The following is a 21443-nucleotide window of genomic DNA, read 5'->3' as shown; positions in this document are numbered from 1 at the left end:
CCCATAGCAAGTGGTTTTGTGTTAAGACAAGACTGAGTGAAGCTTAACTTACTCTGCTGGGGCTGCGGCAAATGGAAGTTACGGTTTCAGCTGCCAGGTTGTCACTTAACACGTTTCCATCTGTTGCACAGTTCTCTAGTACCTTTATACCACACAGTCATGTGCCACATAGCGAACCTTTGGTCAGTGACAGACAGCATATACGATGGTGGTCCCTTAAGATTACAATACTTGTCTTTCTTTTTTTTTTGAGATGGAGTTTCACTCTTGTTGCCCAGGCTGGAGTGCAATGGCGTGATCTTGGCTCACCGCAACCTTCCTCTCCCAGGTTCAAGCGATTCTCCTGCCTCAGCCTCCCGAGTAGCTAGGATTACAGGTATGCCCCACCACCCAGCTAATTTTGTACAATACTGTCTTTTTACTGTACCTTTTCTATGTTTAGAAACACAAATCCTTACCAATGTGTGAACACTGCCTGCGGGATTCAGAACAGTACCATGCTGTATAGGTTTGTAGCCTAGGAGCAATAGGCCATACCATATGACCTAACTATGTAGTAGGCTCTGCCATCTAGGATATTCTAAGTACACTCGATGATGTTCACACAACAGTGAAATTATCCAGTGACGCATTTTGCAGAATGTTGTTAGTGACGTGTGACTGTATTTTGGTATCTACTCTGGCTGTCTGGTGAGCTGCCTTTTATGAGCTGAGACATAGCTCCCATAAACAACACTGTCCATATGGGAAATCCATTTTGAGTTCCCTATGAATTACATTAGAAGCTTTGGAAACACAATAGCCTGTCCTTCAAGGGAGGGTGGTCACAGGGTTAACTTGACAATTTAAAAGGAAACAAGCAGGGCATGGTAGCTCATGCCTGTAATCCCAGCACTTTGGGAGGCTGAGGCAGGAGGATTGCTTGAGCCCAGGAGTTCAAGACCAGCCTGAGCAACATAGTGACACTGTGTCTCTATTTAAAGATCAAAAATTAAAAAAAAAAAAAAAAAAAAGCAAAAAAGGAAACAAAAGACACGTTTTCCAACCGGAGGAGTGGTGACTAGTTAATCCTTCATTTCCAATAAGGTCCCAAAAGAAAATTTTAAGGATTAAGCCCAGATGCTCAAAGGAATGGAATTAACCACACTCAAAAATGATTTCCACTTTGAGTCCCAAAGTGAGGGATCTGTCACTAATGAAAAAACACACTATAAAGGTCATAAAATATATAAGATTTAAAAATTCTAGTCCTGCTGACCTTGTGGTTTTAATGACCATAAAATGGGTGACACAAAAAATACTCATTCATCTTCATCTGTTAAAACTTTACCTGGGAATTTCCATTTGGAAAGTATTTAGCGAGAGTGAGTGGTTTATCAAGGCCACAGAAGCTTTGGTTTCTAGATGGATGATCCTGTACAAAGAACCAATTCAGGATGTGAGAGCCAAGGACGGGGTAATTTTGCTTCAGTCTCCGTGGTTTCTAGGAAGTGCTGCTCAGTGATGGTTTTCTAGGGCAGAGCTTGAGGAGGCAGGTGGACAGGCTACTTTAGAAATTCTCCATTGCCCCACTTTTAACCTTGGCATTCCCGAGAGCATGAATGTGGTTAAATTTTATCAGAAAAAATAATTCTATGAATTGAATATAATTGAAAGTCTAGATGTTAGCGGCAGATGGGCTTTTTGAATGTATAAATGACTCCCTTCGTGCTTGTAAATGACATGAAGAAACAGCGGGTTTTCTCCAAGTTTAAACACATCACCACAGCGGTGGTGCCACATGTCTCCTGGGTCTCCACTTAGCCAGAGAGAGTAATGGAAACAGATGCTCAAGTGCCCTCTGTGCTCTTGGCTTCCTGGCAGGGACACCATCACTTGACAGGTTCTTTTCATCAACAACTTCCACGGACCTAATGCCTGGGGAAATCGGGAAAACAGTGTTCTCACAGTAACTGGTTTTTGACTGAGGGCCATGCCATAGACTTTTGTTCTTGGCTTTATTGTGTTTGGGGCAAATGTGATTTAAAGTCAGTGGAAAACTGTGAAGGCCAGTGAGGAAGGGAAAGGGGCGGTGGTTGAGTTCAGAGGTCAGCTGAGGAACATCACTAACTTTACAGCAAAGGGCAAAGCAGAAGCAGTGGTGCCCATGACCGAAAGAACTTTCCACAGGCAACACCCAGCCAACCTGCCACCTGCCTGTGGGAAACACTTGAAGGCTTTCCCCTGTCCGCGGGCTGACAGGGCTCTCCTCCAGATATGGCCTTATTTCCTGACCTCATCTCTAGCCTGTCGTCCTTGCCATTTCGGTTTCGGCCACTCCAAAAAACATCCCCTCAAGCCGCGCTGCTTCCAGTCTTTGTGCTGCTCTGCCAGGCCACAGAGCCCTTTACGTCTCATGGTCTCTCCCCTCACTCCCACCTCACCTGGAAAACTCCCTCAGGCCTCAACTTAGACTCAGGGGAAGAGATATTTATTGGTCCCTGTGAAAAAGCAGTTACCCCCTGTGGTGTGTTGGCGCCACTCCTGCTCCCTCACCACCCAGCACTCTCTCCCCTCTACAGTGACCGCCCACCCGCACCTGCTGAACAGCAAGGTCCACGGAGTAGGAACTGCACATGTCAGGGACTATGTGTGGCACTGTATGGCAAGTCTCCAAGACTGGGAAGCACCGCTTTACGTAGTCCTCAGTAAGTACTGAATCCAGGTATTTTATTATTTTATTTTTTTGAGGCAGAGTCTCATTCTGTTGCCCAAGCTGAAGGGCAGTGGCGCAGTCATGGCTTATGGCAGCCTTGACCTCCTGGTTTCAGTGATCCTCTCACCCGAGCCCACCCCCTCATCTCCGGTAGCTGGGACTAGAGGAAGATGCAACCATGCCCAGTTAATTTTTTTTTTTTTTTTTTTTTTTGAGATGGAGTTTTGCTCTTGTCGCCCAGGCTGGAGTGCAATGGCTCAATCTTGGCTCACTGCAACCTCTGCCTCCCGGGTTCAAGCAATTCTCCTGCCTCAGCCTCCCAAGTAGTTGGGATTACAGGCATGCACCACCATGCCCAGCTAATTTTGTATTTTTAGTGGAGACAGGGTTCCTCCATGTTGGTCAGGCTGGTCTCGAACTCCCGACCCCAGGTGATCTACCCACCTTGGCTTCCCAAAGTGCTGGGATTACAGGTGTGAGCCACCGCACCTGGCCTTCAGCTAATTTTTAAATTTTTTGTAGATACGAGGTATCCCTATGTGGCCCAGGCTGGTCTCGAACTCCTGGGCCCAAGCAGTCTTCCTGCCTCAGCCTCCCAAAATATTCAGGATTACAGGCGTGAGCCACTGGCCCCTGAGAATCCAGGTATTAGAAAGGACTCAGAGTAGCTTGGGGAAGACTTTCAGGAGGAAGAGAGGTTGGGCTGGGTCTTCGATTACTGTGTACTACGGGTTCTCTCAATAGTGCTCCTCCAACAACCAGAGGGATGGGAAGGCAACAACAGCAGCCAAGGTTTCAGTTGGTGAGAGGGCTTGCGGAGGCCAGGGCATCCATGGAGAAGCTACGAAATTAAGCCAATTCCTAAGTCAGGCACTCAGGGTCCGCCGCACAGGAACTAGTGCCTTTTCATGGGTAACGAAGTTGTTTAATGGCTAGCAAGTAGTTTTTAACTCTTTATTATGGAAATTCTCCAACATACACAAACAGAATAGTCTAAGAAGCCCTTATGTACCCATCACTTGCCCTCAGCAATGATCAGCATTTCAGTAAGTGGCTTTCATCATTTTTCTGGGCCTAGCCTACATCTATGTGCTCCAGGAGTGCAGCCCAGTCCAGTGAAATGTTTAAAAACATTTGAGTCCTAATTATGTTATGTTGGGATGTCAGTGGTTCCAAAGGCAGGTGGTTCATGGGATCAAGAACACAGAACACGACCATTCTGATCTTCATGATCATACAAAGTGTCTATGCGTGCCATGTGAGGATCTGTTGATGGTGAAGTTGGACAGGTCAGTCCTGCTGCAGTGGCTTCCCCAACCCTGTGTACATTACCTCAGGCAGAGAGAAGCCCTTCATGAAGGATGGAAAGAACTTTCCTTGGAAAGAACAGGCTCCCTAATCACACTCCTTCCAGATGTTACCAGATTCAATAACTGCAACTCCTATCCTATCAGAATGAAGGGTAGGCAGCTCTTCCTTGGTGGGTGATAGGGACCCATCACATCCCCACAGGAGAGCTCAGTCTGAGGGGGACATCTGGAAAGGGAAGGAGATGCCTTCCTTTCCCTGAGTAGAGGAAGCTCCACTGTCCTCAAGTTATCCCATCAGCTCCAGGGCTCTCACGGTCCGCATCAAAGAACACTGGTAACTCCAGCTTAACCCTGCACCAGCACTCAAGGAAGCACACATTCCCAGGGGGCAAGGAAGTTTGTCACTTCTTCTGTGAAGCACATCCCAAAGCCCGTTTTGTAGAACAGTTGTAAGGGAACCCAGTACATGAACGTATACATGAAAATGTGCCAGGAGTCTTCAGTGGCAATATCAAGGGCTATTTTGACACTTATCAGTCCAGGTGCAAAATGGGTTGCTTGGGACAATATCCTAATGAGACATTATCTTGTGACCAAGCTCTGCTTGATACTTTTTGCAGCTCTCTGCACTTAGCATTCCACAGAAGCTAAGGGCCTCTTCCTGCAGAGGTCACTGCCTTGAAAGCTGGGCACCACTGTCAAAGCGATGTCAAAATGAGAGTAAACGAGTCATGAGTCTTTAGTTCATTCTGTGTGGTTTCTTAATAAATGAAGCTGCCGTTTAACTGTGAAGGAGGCCAGAAACCACATGGACAACACACAGGGTACTTCTAGAAGGACAGGTCAAATCCAACTGTAGGCAGGGTGAACAGGATCATTTTATTCTCATTTATGCTTAAAATAAAGATACAATTGAAGTTTTACAATTCAGATGATTAGACATGATTTATAATTTTAACAATTAAAAAAAAACAACAGAAATAAAGAACTAGTACAAACTTTAAAACTACCAGAGCAAAGAGAACTACCTTTCTGATCAAAACATGTGCCACAGTTAAACTTCCTTAGAAAACTTTTTAAGTTTTCTCAGCTAAATTTTCTTAAAAAAGGTTTGTGAAAAGCCTTTAATCATAAATATTTAAACTATTTTTGTAACCACTAAATGCCTTCACCAACTCATTAATCCAATGTTTCTAAATTCAGGAACCAGTGACCAAGTGGCCGGAAACATGTAAGCCTTGATCTTATTCTTCCAGCTACAAAATACTAATATTTTAAGAAAACAACAAAATATTTCCTAAGCACAGAAGCTTTCTGAAAACTTCAGTTACCTTTTCTGGCTCAGTACCTGACTGAAATGTTCAAATGTTCACATTTGCACACACGAAAAAATTTGAGCAGCATACTACGTGGGTGTGAGAACCTGATGAAAAATAAGATTGGAAAAACCCCCTACACTGTGTTCCATTTACATGATTTAAATATATAGTTATCTTTCATATACGTAAAAAGGTAAACTTTAGAACAGCACAGAAATACAAATGTATTTAGAGTTTTACAAAATATATTCAACCCCTCAGACATGCACAATTTTTTAACTTTGGAGTTACCATACAAGGGAACTAGTTTCCCCTCCTTCATAATGAAAGCAGGAAGTCATGTGTACAAAGTCATTCATATGAAAAGAATAAACATCCACATTCCTTTTCTTTGTCCTTGACAAATATTTATGGAATGCCGGAAATTATGGAAAAACAATTCCAATGTTATGAAGTCCAAAGAACTGGAATGAGAAAACTCCTCACGGCACATTATGCTGCGTGGAATGACCATCATCCTCGAGGAATTAGGGCAGCATCTTCTACCACTTTTAAAGGCTACCACGAGACGGGGTGGAAATGCCACAAGTGGCACCTCATCTCTGATCAAGGATTCAGAGCATGCAAGTGTTGATGCCATGAAGAGTCCCAGCCTTCTCCCCACTAAAATACCAGGCAACGCTTAGCAGCTGCTGTCCTAACAGGCTACTTTCTGCAACTGCTGACGCAGGTTAGTTCATGTGGTTAAAGGTCAGAACGCTGGCCCCTTACAGAGCTGAAGTGCTCCCACACTCATCACTGGCTCTGGAGGGAAAAGACCACTAGCTGTAACTTCTACAAAACTTTTTTTCACAAAATATAAAACAATAACAAAACCTACCTGCCAGGGTGATAATGCTGTAGCGTGACTTTAAAACTTGTAACTAGCAGAGTAAAATTCTAATCCCTTTCTAAAAGAATTCTTATAACCCTTAGCACATGAAATACTGCTCTCAAAATACTTTGATTCAGATTTTAAGCATCTTGTTTCTCAGCCATGCAACAATTTCTCACTTCTCTCTCTTCCTAATTTGTTTTCTCGTTGGCTTTCCAAAGGAAATTATTCTAAAAAACATCAGATGCTTAGTATAGAATTTGGAAAGGAAGATAAGGTTGAGCAAGTTACATCATATGCTCTGGTTTGCTGCCAAAGTATATTGCTGCTGTGTTTCTTAACAGGAAAGTGGACGAGAATTGTTTTAGGCCTGTGCTTGGCGGTGGGTAGTGAATCACTAATGGATTTGGGGAGAGACTGTTCATGCTGGTTATGTGAGCCAACTGCATATGCACAATCATTCTAAGCCTTCTTTGGACATGCAACTATTTCTATTCCACAACTGGTAGCTTTAACTCTCTCTTCCTTACCTACACCATTGTCATTACAATGTCTAGTAGGAATTGAAGTATACCAGGGACATTTTCCAAACACTCTTTTAAGTCACCTGGATAGTGGTGAAGCCACCACCTAGCCATTGATGTAGTGTGTGTGCCTGGCACATCTGAAAAAGGCTGGCTGACCCTGGTTCCCTCACACCTAGGTACAAATACTCAATTCTCAGACACAAAAGCCTTAGCAAGTGTGGCCACCAACACACACACACACACACACCTTTACCAGGGCTATGTCAGAAGATGACCTAGTGCTGGTTCCTATGGCTCACAGAGCCAGGGTTTGGAGAGAGGCTGCTGCTTCTATGCTGGCCACTTGGAGCCTAGAATCCAAGCCTGAAGTATGTTTGGGGGGGGGGGTCACACAACCAGGGGTGAGGCTTCCTGCCTTTGATTGTGCGAGCTGCCTTGGGGCCCCTGCCAACAATACAACGGCCAGTGTTCCTTGAAAAACTCCACCTCCCAGAACCTGAAGGAAATATAGCTATGGTCTTTTGACCATTTCTATGATGAAAGTTGTATCTTCTGAGATACTTGTTTTATGTTGGAAAGTCAGTAAAGTGACCACTAAGAGTCAAACTCTTAGCTAGAAATGTTAATAGAAAGTCCGATCAAAGTGTATATTCAATGGGGAACAAGTGATATTAAAGCAAAGTTAAACTTCATGTAACTATTTTTATTTCAGTGGATTCCAAAGCATGAGTTGGGCTGCTTTTGAATAGTGGGAGACGGGAGTTTACCCCGATCACAGAAACCATACCAACTGAAAGACAAATCAGCATCTTGCTGGACGACCCCTCACAGAGCTCCTAGATCCTTGAAGTGTGAACTTCAGCAGCTGAGAGGTAACAATTGTACACAAATCCCACTATCATGCTCCAACGAATGATGTGGCCCTTATGAAACAAGATGTTAGAATGAATTCTTTATAGTCTCAGCGCAAAAAAGATTCAAGTACTGTTTAAGGTTTTGTTTGGTACTACTTTCTTCTCTTCAAACAGTATTTCCTGAGGTTAACTTTCTTGGAAGAAGTGGAATTAATGGAGTTCTCACATTGAGCCCTTCAATTTATCATCGCTGAATTCTTGAGTTATGCTCAAATGAGTAATACAATTTGTGTTTAGAAAACACAAAGTGGAAAATTTAGAGACATTTAGATTATGTTTCTATGTTCATTTCAAATGCCTTGGGAGCATTTACTTCTTAAACATTTAGTGAGGAATAAACCAAATATAATCAGCGCCCTCCTTTATTTCCCCAGCAATCTGGGATAGATCATACTCACAATGTATTTCCCAAGTATCCTTTGTTACTAAAAGGCAGTCTGTTCCCCGTAAGTACTCTCTGAGAACGGCCATCCCAGGTATCCTTGAAAAGCAAATGAGAGCTGAGCATGGCAAACACACGAGGTCCAGCTGTGTACAAATCATCAGTAGATGGCACACACATGCATGTATGTGCCTAACATGAAACCAGATGTCCTTTCTCAGATGACAGATGTCAAGGCTGCAGTTTTCTTCTCTTGCCTCTTACTTTGCTGAATATAAACTAAGATGAGATTTCTATTTAATACTTACAATCACCTTGCTTTTCTTTTAAGATACTTCTAGAAGGGGGTAGGGATTGATTATAGGAGGACTTTCAGTTAGGGAAGTAGAAGACTAAGTGCTTTGAAAAGCTTTATGAATAAGACTACGAGAAAAGCTGTAGGTCTGCAAACACCCAATAGAAAACTGTTTAAAAAAGAAACAGGCCAGGCGCAGTGGCTCATGCCTGTAGTCCCAGCACTTTGAGAGGCTGAGGCAGGCAGATCACTTGAGGCCAGGAGATCAAGACCAGCCTGGCCAACATGGCAAAACCCCGTCTCTACTAAAAATACAAAAATTAGCTGGGCATGGTGGCGCATGTCCATAATCCCAGCTACTTGGGAGGCTGAGGTACAAGAATTGCTTGAACCCGGGAGATGGAGGTTGCAGTGAGCCGAGATGGCACCACTGCACTCCAGCCTGGGCGATAGAGTGAGACCCCGCCCCCCCCCCCCCAAAAAAAGAGAAACAGATGGCACAAACTCTGGAATAAAAAAAAAGTGCTTGTAAAAGACTGCAACATGACTGCGGTTGAAAAATAAACACATAGGTCTTTGAAAGTATTGCCCTACAGACACATTCATGTTAAACTGCTTCAGTATCATCGAACCATCACTCTGCTATTTCTCTGCACACCCACCTGCACAGTTATAAAGAGGAGGAAAGCACAGTGATACTCCTTGATGTCTGAAAGCAAGTTTTTAAGGATGTGGAAAGAACAAACTAAAAACGTAAAACAAAACACCCAATCCTCAGAACTACCACCCCTAACTTTCATGTTTCTGGGAGGAAGTGAATTAATAAATGTTTTGTGGGTAGAAAGCAAAAAAATCATCACATAATTCAGCAAAATAATGAAGGCCCAACTGTATGACCCCTTCACTTTATAAGCACGTTTTAAGGCCAACTTTAGAGAAAATGGTAATATAAATTAATTTTAGCAAGTATAAATTACAATGACCATGTAGATATTCAAACACCAAAACAGAACAAAATTTACATAAGTAAAAACTCTTCTAAAGTAAACCAATGTACAATATCAGAACTCAAAATTCATTAGAAGGTTCACTGTATGTTTTAATCAGGCTCAGACTGAAATAAAAGTAGTCAATTGAAACCCCAACCTGGAAAGCCATCCCTGTTATGGCTGTGATTTCATCATTTCGGCATCCCAAAACATTCACTTAGAGCAACATCCATGTAAACAGTTCGACATAGGTCCCCTGCTGTGGATCTGTGGCTGGTAACAGCCTGGGAGCAGCAGACAGACAGGGGACACTTAAACCTCAGAAAGCAATAGCAGCCTCTGACACCTTGCTCAAGGCTTCCCATCCGGTGGCTCAGTGAGACTTTGGGAGGTGGAAGTGGTGAAAGTGGAAAGCCATGAAGACATAGCTGTCTTTGCACTGGAAAAAGCTCCTCCAACTGACTGGCCTGGATGGAGAGGAGAAAAACAAAAGGAAAAATGTCTTAACTTTTGTTACGAGACAGTGAAAGACCAACATAATTAATACATTTTTAATTAAAAATTTAAAAAAATGTTTTTTGAGACAGTGTCTTACTCCAGCCCAGGCTGGAGTGCAGTGGAGTGGTCACGGTTCCCTGCAGCCTTGACATCCTGGGCTCAAGTGATCCTCCCACACAGCTTCCCACGTGGCTAGGACCACAGGCATGTGTGACCACACCTGGGTAATTTTTTGATTTTTTGTAGAGACAGGGTCTGGTCTTAAACACTTGGCTCAAGTGACCCTCCTGCCTCAGCCTCCCAAAGTGTTGGGATCACAGGTGTGGGCCACTGTGCCCAGCCAATAAATGTTAATTTACTAGAACACACCAATATGTTAATAGTAGCCAAAATATCATTTAAATTTTTAGTTTCAAAACAATCCCTTTCCATGGGAATGTCTTAAGGAAAAATAGATGATTTTTTAGCCTAGGAGCCTACTTGCCTAAGCATTCTGAAAGTATTCATCAAACTGTTTCTTTAATACCCTCAGTGCTAGCAACACTGGCTATGTATCAGAATTATTAGAGAGCTTAAAAAGTCAAACTGCTTTGTGTATCTTCAATACCAACTTGATAATCAATAACCATCTAAACAGGGAAGAGTGGTTAGACTGTTTTAGGGAAATGTGCTTTTGTCATCTAAAATGAAGTTATGTTACACAAAGATGTATAGAGCTCTATCTGCCCCAGGTCTATTGTGTTTTATAGAACAGTATCTCAAAAGTTGATGTTAGGCCAGGCATGGTGGCTCACACCTGTAATCCCAGCACTTTGGGAAGCCGAGACGGGTGGTTAGCTTGAGTCCAGGAATTCGAGACAGCCTGGGAAACATGGCGAAACCCTCTTTCTACAAAAAATAGAAAAATTAGCCAGGCATGATGGCACATGCCTGTAGTCCCAGCTACTTGGTAGGCGGAGGCAGGAGGATCCTGCCAGGGGTTGCAGAGATTGCAGTGAGCCAAGATCGCACCATATTGCACTTCAGCTTGGGCAACAGAGTGAGACCCTGTCTCAGAAAAAAAGGTGATGCTAAGTGAAATTATTTAAGTTGACTAATACACTCCCACTATTCTTGGACAGAAGAGTATAGAAGAGATTTGGCTTTAGAATTTAACTATCAGTAGCAGCATCACTAAAAAGTAATAATGTATAATGATGTATCTATAATAATCTATAATATAGCATAGTTTTTCTATTAAAAAATAAAAATTCAAAATAAGTCAAAGGCATATTGTTTGGAAATAAATGTTTGTGTGCTAAATTCCATTCCTTTGCAATAAAACTAACCTAGTGGTAGCGCTGTGTGTTGTCTTTACAAATGAGTCTGTAGAGTTTTCTGTCTCTCTCTAGGTATTCAGAAAACTAGGGATATAAGGACACCTACACAAAGATTACTTAGTTCTGGGGCTTTTGAATTGTGTTCAGTAACGGTTAGTCAACCTCTTTCAGAAGCTAGGGAAGTATTAATGCCCTATTTTTACAACACATTGTATGACAAAGCAGATGGGACAAAATGTAAATAATTGGTGAATCAGAGATAATTGGGAGTTTCTTGCACTGTTGCAATGTTCAGGTTTGAAACTACATCAAAATAAAAAGTTAAAAATATAGAAAAGGAATGAAAAATTTTAGAACTGATGTGGAACAATATTCAAAATATTTTAAGCGAAAATAGCTAGGTGCAGAAGAGCATGCTACCATTTGTCTGACTTAGATACTAATATTGGCCTCATCCAATGAGTTGGGGAGTATTACCTTATTTAAAGATTTTGTGTAAAACTAGTATTATTTCTTCCTTAAACATTTGACAGAGTTCAAAATGAAGCCACCTGGGCAGCCTGGTTTAAATTAAAAACCTTATGGCAAGGCTTTTCACGTTAAATTCAATTAATTTCTTTCTTTCTTTAAGACTCTTGCCCTGTCACCCAGGCTGGACTGCTCACTGCAGCCTTGACTTCCTGGGCTCAAGCAATCCTCCCACTTCAGCCTTTCAAGTAGCTGGGACTGCAGGCATACACCACCATGCCTACTGACTTTTTAAATTTTTTTGTAGAGATGGGGTCTCACTATGTTGCCCAGGCTGGTCTTGAACTCCTGGACTCAAGCAGTCCTCTCACCTCAGCCTCCCAAAGTGCTGGGATTACAGGTATGAGCCACTGCATTCGGCCCAATTTCTTTAATAGATAATAGGGCTATTCTTATTTTCTTTTTGCAACTGTGTTGGTAATGCGAATCTTTAAAAGAATTTGTATATTTCATTTATGTTGTTAAATTGGTTAGCATAAAGTTCTTCACAATATTCCCCTATTTTCTGTTCTTTTAATTTCTGTAAGAGCTACAGTAATATCCCTCTTTCATCCCTAATGTTGGTAATTTGTATCTTCTTTCTTTTTATCTTTACCAGATTTTATAAATATTGTTGATCTTTTTGAAAAACCAACTGTTGGCTTCATTTTCTTTACTGTGTAATACTACCTTAGAGGACAGCAGTTCCTAATACCTACTTTTATTATGAGTCTCTGCCATTTATAAAGAACTGTGGACAGCGCAGGGAATGGGGGAAGAAAACTCTGGTGCAGCTTGAATCTTGGTAGCAAAACAGTGACTTCATCAGAAAATTTTGTCACTCTCTATTAGATATAATGGAGTTTGACCATTTGGAATTTGGAATTTTTCAAATGAATATGACAAAAATTTAAAAAACTCTTGTATTACTATGTGATAACACAGATCTTTACAACTTTATGTTTGTTTTATCAATTACATATTAAAGATAGAAAATGGATGTGTTGTGATTCCAATTTGTTCCTGGCTAAAGGCATGTCTTACCAACAGCTTTTCCTGTTTGTACAACATTCCTGCTAGTTGTGACCATGACGTTTCCAATTTTTTTGCCACGTTCACTATTCTGAACAGAACTGGGTAAAAGATAAAAGAAGTCTTAAGTACAATTTTAAAAAAATCTCATACACGCACACAGACACATATAGACACACACACAATAATCACTCTGTAACCATCCAAAATTACAATTACTGAAAAAAGAAGCTAAATTATTATTTGTTATGAATTAATTTATTAACCTTTTAAGCATGTGCATTTTCAGAATACACGAAAAGAACATACAGATGAACCAAAAAGTGGTGAGGACATAAGGATGTATGTATGGCTACCTCTCTCCGACAGCCATGGTTTGCTAAAAGCACTTCACCAAAATAAAAGTGGTAAATCCTGTTATTAGTTCACACCATCCTGTATGAAACAGTGGTGTTTTCACTTTGAACATACACACTGCTGAGCTAAAGAATGTTATGCACATATTTGGTTACTATTTGAAGCATAAGTCTATCAAGTAGAGAAAAACACTTCCCAATTAGCAATGAAACACATGGCATAAATTCAGACTTAAGAATTTTCCCAGTATTTTCTCTAAGTACTTACTGTGAGAACCTTAACTTCATGTCTGATACTGAGTATTGGCCTTGAAATGGATGGCTGTAAAAAAAGTTTGAGTTTAAACTATCAGTATTTTACCAAAAAGGCTGCAAAAAGAGTTATCACAAGAAAATATTAGTAAACTTCTCATGGACGACACAGCTGGGTGGTAGTGCTGTGTTTGGTATCGGGAAACTTGGCTTTGGTCACAGCTCTCCACTTACAGTGACAACATCCAGAAAAGATTACTTAACCCCTCTGAGCTTTAGTTTCCTCACTTGTAAAACAGGTGTGTTGTGTGTTTTGTGTGTGTGTGGGTGTGTGTGTAGCCTGTTTTAGTGCTATCCTGACATTCTAATTTATTTGGTCTGTCTTGGGTGGGGCTCAAACATCAACACATTTTTTACAAGCTCCCCAGGACAGTCAAGGTGAGTCACTGGTTTTAGGACATGGTCATAGATCATACCTTGATCCTGGCCATCTTATAAATGTGTGCTATTGGTTATGCAAAGATTTGTGGATGGATCAACAAAATCTCTACTTTCTGTTAGAAAAGCAACTCAAAAGGCAGGTCTTAAAAAAAAACAGCAGTATCATTATTTTTGTAAGAAAATACATTATTCAGACTTCCCTATTTCCATTATATTAAAAGAAAAAAGTGTATTTTAAATATATAATATATATTATATATTACATATAAAATATATATATATAATATATATAATATATATATAAAATCAGGCATTCTGCAATTATACAGGCAGTAGGAAAAAAAATCAAGCAACTTAACCACATAAAATGGAGGGGTCAATAAATATCCAATTCTTATCTCAGGGGTCCCTCTGTCAAGGTCTAACAAAGAAAGTGACCCTAGTAAAATCCATAGCTACTTATAAAATTAATGGTTCTTCAAATGACAACAAACTACTCTTCATGGCCCAAAGTAAGTATATGTGACACTTCTTATTCTTAGATTCCTGAATCACAGGATTGAAATACTGACACATCACTTGATCATTCTCTATGTTCCTGGAATGGCTATATTTAAGGGATGAAATATACCTGCTGCTTGTTAAGTTAGAATGCTGCCTTCCCTAATCTTTAGGAGTTAAAGGGTTTCATACTTCTCAAAAGTTATAATTAGTTTGAAATATTTCTAAATGACACCCTCTGATAACAACAGAAGTCTAGCATTTATTTTATTTTTTTGAGACAGAGTCTCACTGTTACCCAGGCTGGAGTGCAGTGGCGCAATCTCAGCTCACTGCAACCTGCCTCCCAGGTTCAAGCGATTCTCCTGCCTCAGCCTCCTGAGTAGCTGGGAGTATAGGCATGTACCACCATGCCCGGCTACTTTTTTGTATTTTTAGTAGAGACAGGGTTTCACCATGTTGCCCAGGCTGGTCTTGAACTCCTGAGCTCACGTGATCCGCCCACCTCAGCCTCCCAAAGTGCTAGAATTACAGGCGTGAGCCACCAGGCCTGGCCACATTTGTTATTTTTAATTTGGTAAAAATGTTGAAAATTTGCTATTGAAGAAAACTAAACTATTTCACCCCAAAATATACTTCTTTGATGTATTTCAAGATGGCTATTCAGAAAGGCTGGAAATGCAAGAATTACTGAAAAGCTGTCTTTTTGGGGGTAGATTTGCATCTGTAGAGAAAATCTGCATTAATGCAGCCTGGTTTGCTCTGAGGCCCTCCAATATCAAGATATAGGAAAGATGAACCGAGTGTCTGACACCTTTAAAGGTCTGAAAGAAATATTTACCATCAATTCTCTCTGAGGGCTGCTACCTGTGAAGTTTTATCTCTATAACAAGACCAACTCTGCTAGCCAGGCCTCCTTTCTTCTCCCTCCCACAACCTATCTTGCCACTATAATCTGACTTACCACCATAACCTGTTTTTGGCCATGCTCCAAGCCCCCAATTCTTTCTGTAACCTAAAGATGGTATGTATATAAACTTGTGTACCCCATTGGCGGGTTGGGTACACGAGCTTGGGTACACAATCCAATCACCCTGTAGCTCTCCCTCATGCACATTAACAAATTTGCATGCCATTTCTCCTATTAATCTGCCTTTTGTCAGCTGACTTTCCAGTGACCCTTCAGAGGATGAAAGGGAAGTTCTCCCTTGGCCTGCACTATCATATCTGCATGATTTTCCTACCTGTATATTTCAGTTAACAAGTCCTTCTTCAGCCTTCTTTTCAATCTAAATAGCCTCAATTTCTTCACATGTTCTTCTAAGCACTATTTCATAATCCTTTTAAAACTCATTTCAGCTAAGGCTCTTTTGGACCTGCACTAACATCTGTAGAGCTGGTTCAAGTTAAAAGCACCAGATGTAGTGACAGATAAAGATCTGACCAGGCCTCCCAGTGCAGGGCCCAGGGAGGAGACTAGGATGGCTCTGCGTGTTGACTGCTTGGACAGTCAAGGCCGACCTGCCTTCCCAGCACCACCCTGTGAGTGCCACCCTGCTAAGCACCTCCACATCTGTTTCCCTTCAGCACGCTGAGAATAGAGACTTTGTAGTCAGTGAGGGAGAACACTTTGAACTCAGCCCTTTCATTTAATACTATTAAAATGGTTTTGCCTTTTAATTCTGTTTTTACTATATTCAAATGGCAATATAGGTTTCTGCTATAGCCAAGTATGATAATTAAATTCACCAAAATTGGTGTTGAACCTAGTACTTTAAAAGATGGGGTCTCATTATGTTGCCTAGGCTGGCCTCGAAACCGTGGGTTCAAGTAATCCTCCTGCCTCAGTCTCCCAAATAGCTGGGACTATAGGCACCCGCCACCACGCCTAGCTAAATTTTTTGTATTTTTAGTAGATACAGGGTTTTCACATCATTAGCCAGGATGGTCTTGATCTCCTAACTTTGTGATCCACCCGCCTCAGCCTCCCAAAGTGCTGGGATTACAGGCGTGAGCCACTGTGCCTGGCCTTATCTTTTAATTTAGAAAACAAGTTCCTGTATACACTATATCAACTGATCTCCTTCAATGCTCTCTGTTGTATTCACACTCAGATGTTATTGTTTCATAATGGCTGTAATCAATGGCCTTTTATGCCTATGTGGGATAAAGCCTTCATCGTCAACATTCAGTATTACAGCAGGTATTAAGTTTTGTTGAATTTTAGAGTCTGGTGTGGAAACCAGGTATGACCATATATCCAGGAGTCCAAATATTAACTTTTTTTTTTCTTTTGAGACAAAGTCTCCCTCTTGTTACCCAGGCTGCAGTGTAATGGCATGATCTTGGCTCACTGCAACCTCTACCTCCCAGATTCAAGGGATTCTCCTGTCTCAGCCTCCCAAATAGCTGGGATTACAGGCGCCCACTACCACGTCTGGCTAATTTTTTTTGTATTTTTAGTAGAGATGGGTTTCAGCATGTTGGCCAGGCTGGTCTTGAACTCCCGACCTCAGGTGATCTGCTCACCTTGGCCTCCCAAAGTGTTGGGATTACAGGCATGAGCCCAGCTTCAGATATTAACTTTAATTGGTTTCGCATACGTCATGTTTTAAAATTGCCTCCTAATTTTACTCATGCAGTAAACCAGTGGTATTTCCTTCTAGGATTCTATCTTGTTGAACCATTCTGTTAAAGAACAGCTCCAGGGAGAAAGAGAAGAATCATTGTGTACTGAGCATCACCAAGTGCCAGGGACTTCCTCTCTGAATCACATCGAGAGCCAGGGAAATGTTAGTGCTTCCCATAATGCTCATGCTTTTTGTATAACAATCTGAATATGGAAGCAGTTTCTAAGCTGTTTCTCTACATTTGGGAGCCTTTTTATGACCTACTTAAGGGGATTCTTGAGGATATTCACAATATCAAAGTTAAAATAGATTTTTCTCTGTATTGGGCACTTGTAAACCAACCATTTATGTACTATCAATCTTCAGAGGATGCGCTTACTTTGGATTTATTTCTGCAAGTGCTGGATGCTTGTTGCTGTTCCACACCCTGTAGTTGTGAGTATTCTTCCATGCTGTAACAAAAGTTGTCCCATAGTCCGATAATATCTTTTCATTGTCTGTCAAGTAAATATTTGAAAGAAGTTGAGCTGGGCTGTAGCCATTCAGGGATGTGAAGATTATAACCAAAAAGGGTAAAGGAACGACTTTATCCCCTTGCCCTCCCATATTTGTGGGGAGATAGCCTACCAGATGTCAGGAAACTTGGGTCTAGTTCCAGAAATCCTGTTAAGGAGCTATGTGGCCTTTGGCAAGTCACTTAATCACTCAGAACTTCATTCTCCTAACTGGAAAATAAGAGGGTTGAGCCAGATATTTTCCAAGGTTCCTTACAACTCCAAAATATTTCCATGTTCTCCTTACCATTATGAGGATAGTATTAATTAATCAAAAACTGTATGCTTGACAGTGAATAAACATACTGATTGATATGTATGGCACAGGCAATTGGGATATCTTTCTACTTTTTTATAAATGTCATTTTTCTACAAAAAAAAAAGATTAAGAATGAATACACAAAGTGGTTCTTTCAGTCATGATGTTCTCTCCTTTGGACTTTATTTGGTGTTTCACTCTTGAATTTTCTAGCATTTCACTGTCAAAAACACTTAAAAAAGGCCAGGTGCGGTGGCTCATGCCTGTAATCCCAGCACTTTGGGAGGTTGAGGAGGGCGGATCACTGGAGGTCAGGAGTTCGAGACCAGCCTGGCCAACATGGCAAAACCCTGTCTCTGCCAGAAATACAAAAATTAGCCGGGCGTGGTGGCGGGCACCTGTAGTCCCAGCTACTCGGGAGGCTGAGGTAAGAGAATCACTTGAAACCGGGAGATGGAGGTTGCAGTGAGCCAACATCATGCCACAGCACTCCAGACTGGGCAACAAGAGCGAGACTCTGTCTCAAAAACAAAACAAAACAAAAAAAGTCTTAAAAGAATATACTGAAAACTGATAAAGTTTTCAGCTTTATTAATACCATGGGAAAGCATCCATATGTGTTTCCTCCGCTTGGAAGATTAGAAATAGTTTGGAGAACTGATACAAATGGCTATTACTTCATATATTAATTTCATGTTGTTTGCTTTGAAGGTGAAATACAAAGTACCTTTTGTTGCCAGGAAAGGAAATGAATGAGATACACAGTTCCATACACAGCATAAAGAAGTTGTTCTAAGAACACTTCCTCAAGCAGTTCATTGGGCTGAATTTCCTCTTTTGACCTTGTTACTTGTAAGAGTATGGGCCTAAGCCAAACTGTTTGGGATCAGATCCCACCTAAGCCTCTTATCAGATGGATAAGCAAGCTATTTAACCTCTGTGAGCTTCATTTTCTCTTCTGTAAAAGGCAATGACAAGGTCCCTACCTTCAGGATTGCGGTGAGGATGAAATGAATTACTAGATGTAAAGTGCTCAGAACACTGGTCCCTGCATATATTTAATGTTCGAAAAAAAGAGTGAGCTACTATTATTCAGTGCTTACAGCCTCCTGGGCAAATATTTTTAAAAAAGCAAATTAATTAATTTGCTTAAAAGCAAATTAATTAAGCTACATGACAGTGGAGACTGAAGTTTTCTTTCTAGATTACCAAATGATTTGGGGTTAAAGGATTTAATTTTGGTGTCTCAGCTGCTACATTGTTAGTGGTGGCAAACATTTAAAAATATCCCATTAACAAATGAGGGCTTGTTCCTCAGCTGTCTTTTACAAATGAAAAACTCTCCCGAAACCTACTTTAAAACTCCTATGTGCACTGTAAACAACTAACCTGGGAGCATGTGGTGGTGGTGGTGGTGTTGATTAAAAAAATCTACTGATACAACAATGAATGTATCTAATGCCACTGTGGAACTGTACATTTAAAAATGGTAAAGATGGTAAATTTTATGCTATGTGTATTTCATCACAATTAAAAAAATAATGGTTAACTGAAACAAAAACACAAGCTCAACACATTTTTAACAACTCTAATAAATATCTGCCATATGTCCAAGGTGAAAAGCTCACTGCAGAGCTCCATTTTCACTATTTATATATTTCTTTCCCAAGGAGAATGAGATAGTTTTAATGCAGGAGTAACTCCATGTTTACCTGCCCCATTTTAACCATTTAATAGGAATAATAATATTTCTTAGAATGGGTTATAAATTTGAAGATTTAATCATTTACAACACGATTTTCAATGATTTCTATTTTTTATATTCTTTCTCCCTTTATACATCTTAAAAAACATGTAGGCAGTATTCACAAACAGCTGCCAAATACTGATGAATATGAAGCAGTCATGTAAAAGTGATGATATATGTTCATGTTATGTTGGTATGTGTTGTTTCTATTATAAAGTAATAGTTTCAGAAAACATGTATAAAGGGATCCATTTTTGTAAAAGGACCACCAAAAGTACCATAAAACCAAAATCCAAAATACATGCATAGGAAAAGATCTGCAAGGCTATAAAGTACTCAAGACGTTAAAAGTGGCTATCTCTGTATGAGGGAATAACTGGTAATTTTTCTATAAGGAATATGTATTTATTGTGCAATCCAAAATCTCATAAATGTTACAAAATGAAAAATTATAATAAAACAGGTAGCTGTATGCTCCGTGTGGTTTCTTACCTAATTGCAGTGTGGCAGCCAGCAGGGCATGAATGTAGACCGCAAACTGGGCCCGGATCCATTCGTCACCTCCCTCCCAGCCCGTGCCATCTAGGAAGACGTCATCCCGATTCTCAGTCACGTGCCTCACTAGGTAATCTGCGAACCTTAGGTCTGCAGTGGTTGGGTTAAGCAGCTTCCTGAGTTCTGGATCATGGATCTGGATCAGAGCTTCTTCTACCTAGAGGGTATCCAGGTACAAGTCAGAGTCTGGGCATTCACGCAGACATCCATGCCACACTTTACAGAGTAACTACGGGGAAGGTGGAGCTGGAAATAAAAAATATGAATAATAGCATTCTCAAAAGGTGAGTCTAAGAAAGAGGTTTGTACACTGAAGTTTTCTATTTATAAAACGCTCATTTTCTGTTTTTAGAAAATACACACATAAATATAGTATTTTAAATTACAAAATTACTCACCTAGATTGCAAATATTTGGGAAAATATAGAAATACATGTAAAAATCACCTTTATTTCACTAGCAGAAATGAACACATTTAACAAGTATAATTCCTTAAATACTTTTTCTTTTGAGTGCAGATACTTTAGAATATTCTTTTTTTTTTTTTTTTTTTTTTTTGAGATGGAGTCTTGCTCTGTCGCCCAGGCTGGAGTGCCATGGCACAATCTTGGCTCCCTGCAAGCTCCGCCTCCTGGGTTCATGCCATTCTCCTGCCTCAGCCTCCTGAGTAGCTGGGACTACAGGCGCCCACCACCACGCTCGGCTAATTTTTTGTATTTTTAGTAGAGATGGGATTTCACCATGTTAGCCAGGATGGTCTCGATGTCTTGACCTTGTGACCCACCCACCTCGGACTCCCAAAGTGCTGGGATTACAGGCGTGAGCCACCGTGCCCGGCCAGATACTTTAGAATATCTTATTATGTAATATTTGATATACTAAAAAATACATGTAACTTACAGGTTAGTTTTGAAGTATAATAATAAAAGAAATTCCTACGAACCCACCAACCAACTACAGAACTAGAATGTAACCAATAATGTTGAAGCAGCTTTATGGTCCTCCCATCTGTATCCTCCTGTCTTGGAAAATGTATATACTTTTTCTTCTTCAAATTTGGGATTATAATAAATACATCTTTGAATCCTGGACTTTCATTATATTATAACCATTCACCTAAGAAACATGTTTTCATACTTTCTGTCAGAAACTACAAAAACCTTAGTGTGGCTGAATTTTTTTTTTTCTTTTTTTTTTTTGAGACAGAGTTTCACTCTGTCGCCCAAGCTGGAGTGCAGTGGCATGATCTCGGCTCCCTGCAACCTCTGCCACCCGGGTTGAAGCGATTCTCCTGCCTCAGCCTCCCGCGTAGCTGGGATTACAGGCACCTGCCACCATGCCCAGCTAATTTTTGTATTTTTAGTAGAGACGGGGTTTCACCATGTTGGCCAGGCTGGTCTTGAACTCCTGACCTCGTGATCCACCCGCCTCAGCCTCCCAAAGTGCTGGGATTACAGATTTGAGCCACTGCAGCTGGTTTTTTTTTT

The 21443-nt window shown here is 40.8% G+C and overlaps 1 protein-coding gene across 6 annotated transcripts in view; it reads right to left on the bottom strand.

The window, feature by feature from the left end:
* Positions 1-4863: 4863 nt before the first annotated feature.
* AVL9 (AVL9 cell migration associated) overlaps positions 4864-21443 on the bottom strand; it is a 90363-nt gene continuing 73783 nt past the window's right edge. For 2 of the 6 annotated variants that reach the window (XM_034963904.3, XM_034963903.3), the window contains exons 12-16: positions 19894-20113; positions 17221-17338; positions 13286-13339; positions 12674-12762; positions 4864-9772 (exon numbers count right to left, since the gene is read on the bottom strand). In XM_034963904.3, coding sequence (XP_034819795.1) covers positions 9657-9772; positions 12674-12762; positions 13286-13339; positions 17221-17338; positions 19894-20113 — 597 coding nt within the window. In that variant the 3' untranslated portion in view covers positions 4864-9656. Of the gene's footprint in view, positions 9773-12673; positions 12763-13285; positions 13340-17220; positions 17339-17392; positions 17567-19893; positions 20114-21443 lie in introns of those variants that run through there. The other 4 variants (XM_034963906.3, XM_034963905.3, XM_063605675.1 and 1 more) reach the window with 3 other exon arrangements.

This window comes from Pan paniscus, chromosome 6 (genome assembly GCF_029289425.2).
Source record: "Pan paniscus chromosome 6, NHGRI_mPanPan1-v2.0_pri, whole genome shotgun sequence".
NCBI lineage: Eukaryota > Metazoa > Chordata > Mammalia > Primates > Hominidae > Pan > Pan paniscus.
Note: the sequence above shows the minus strand (reverse complement) of the source record. Positions and strands in the feature narration are given on the sequence as shown.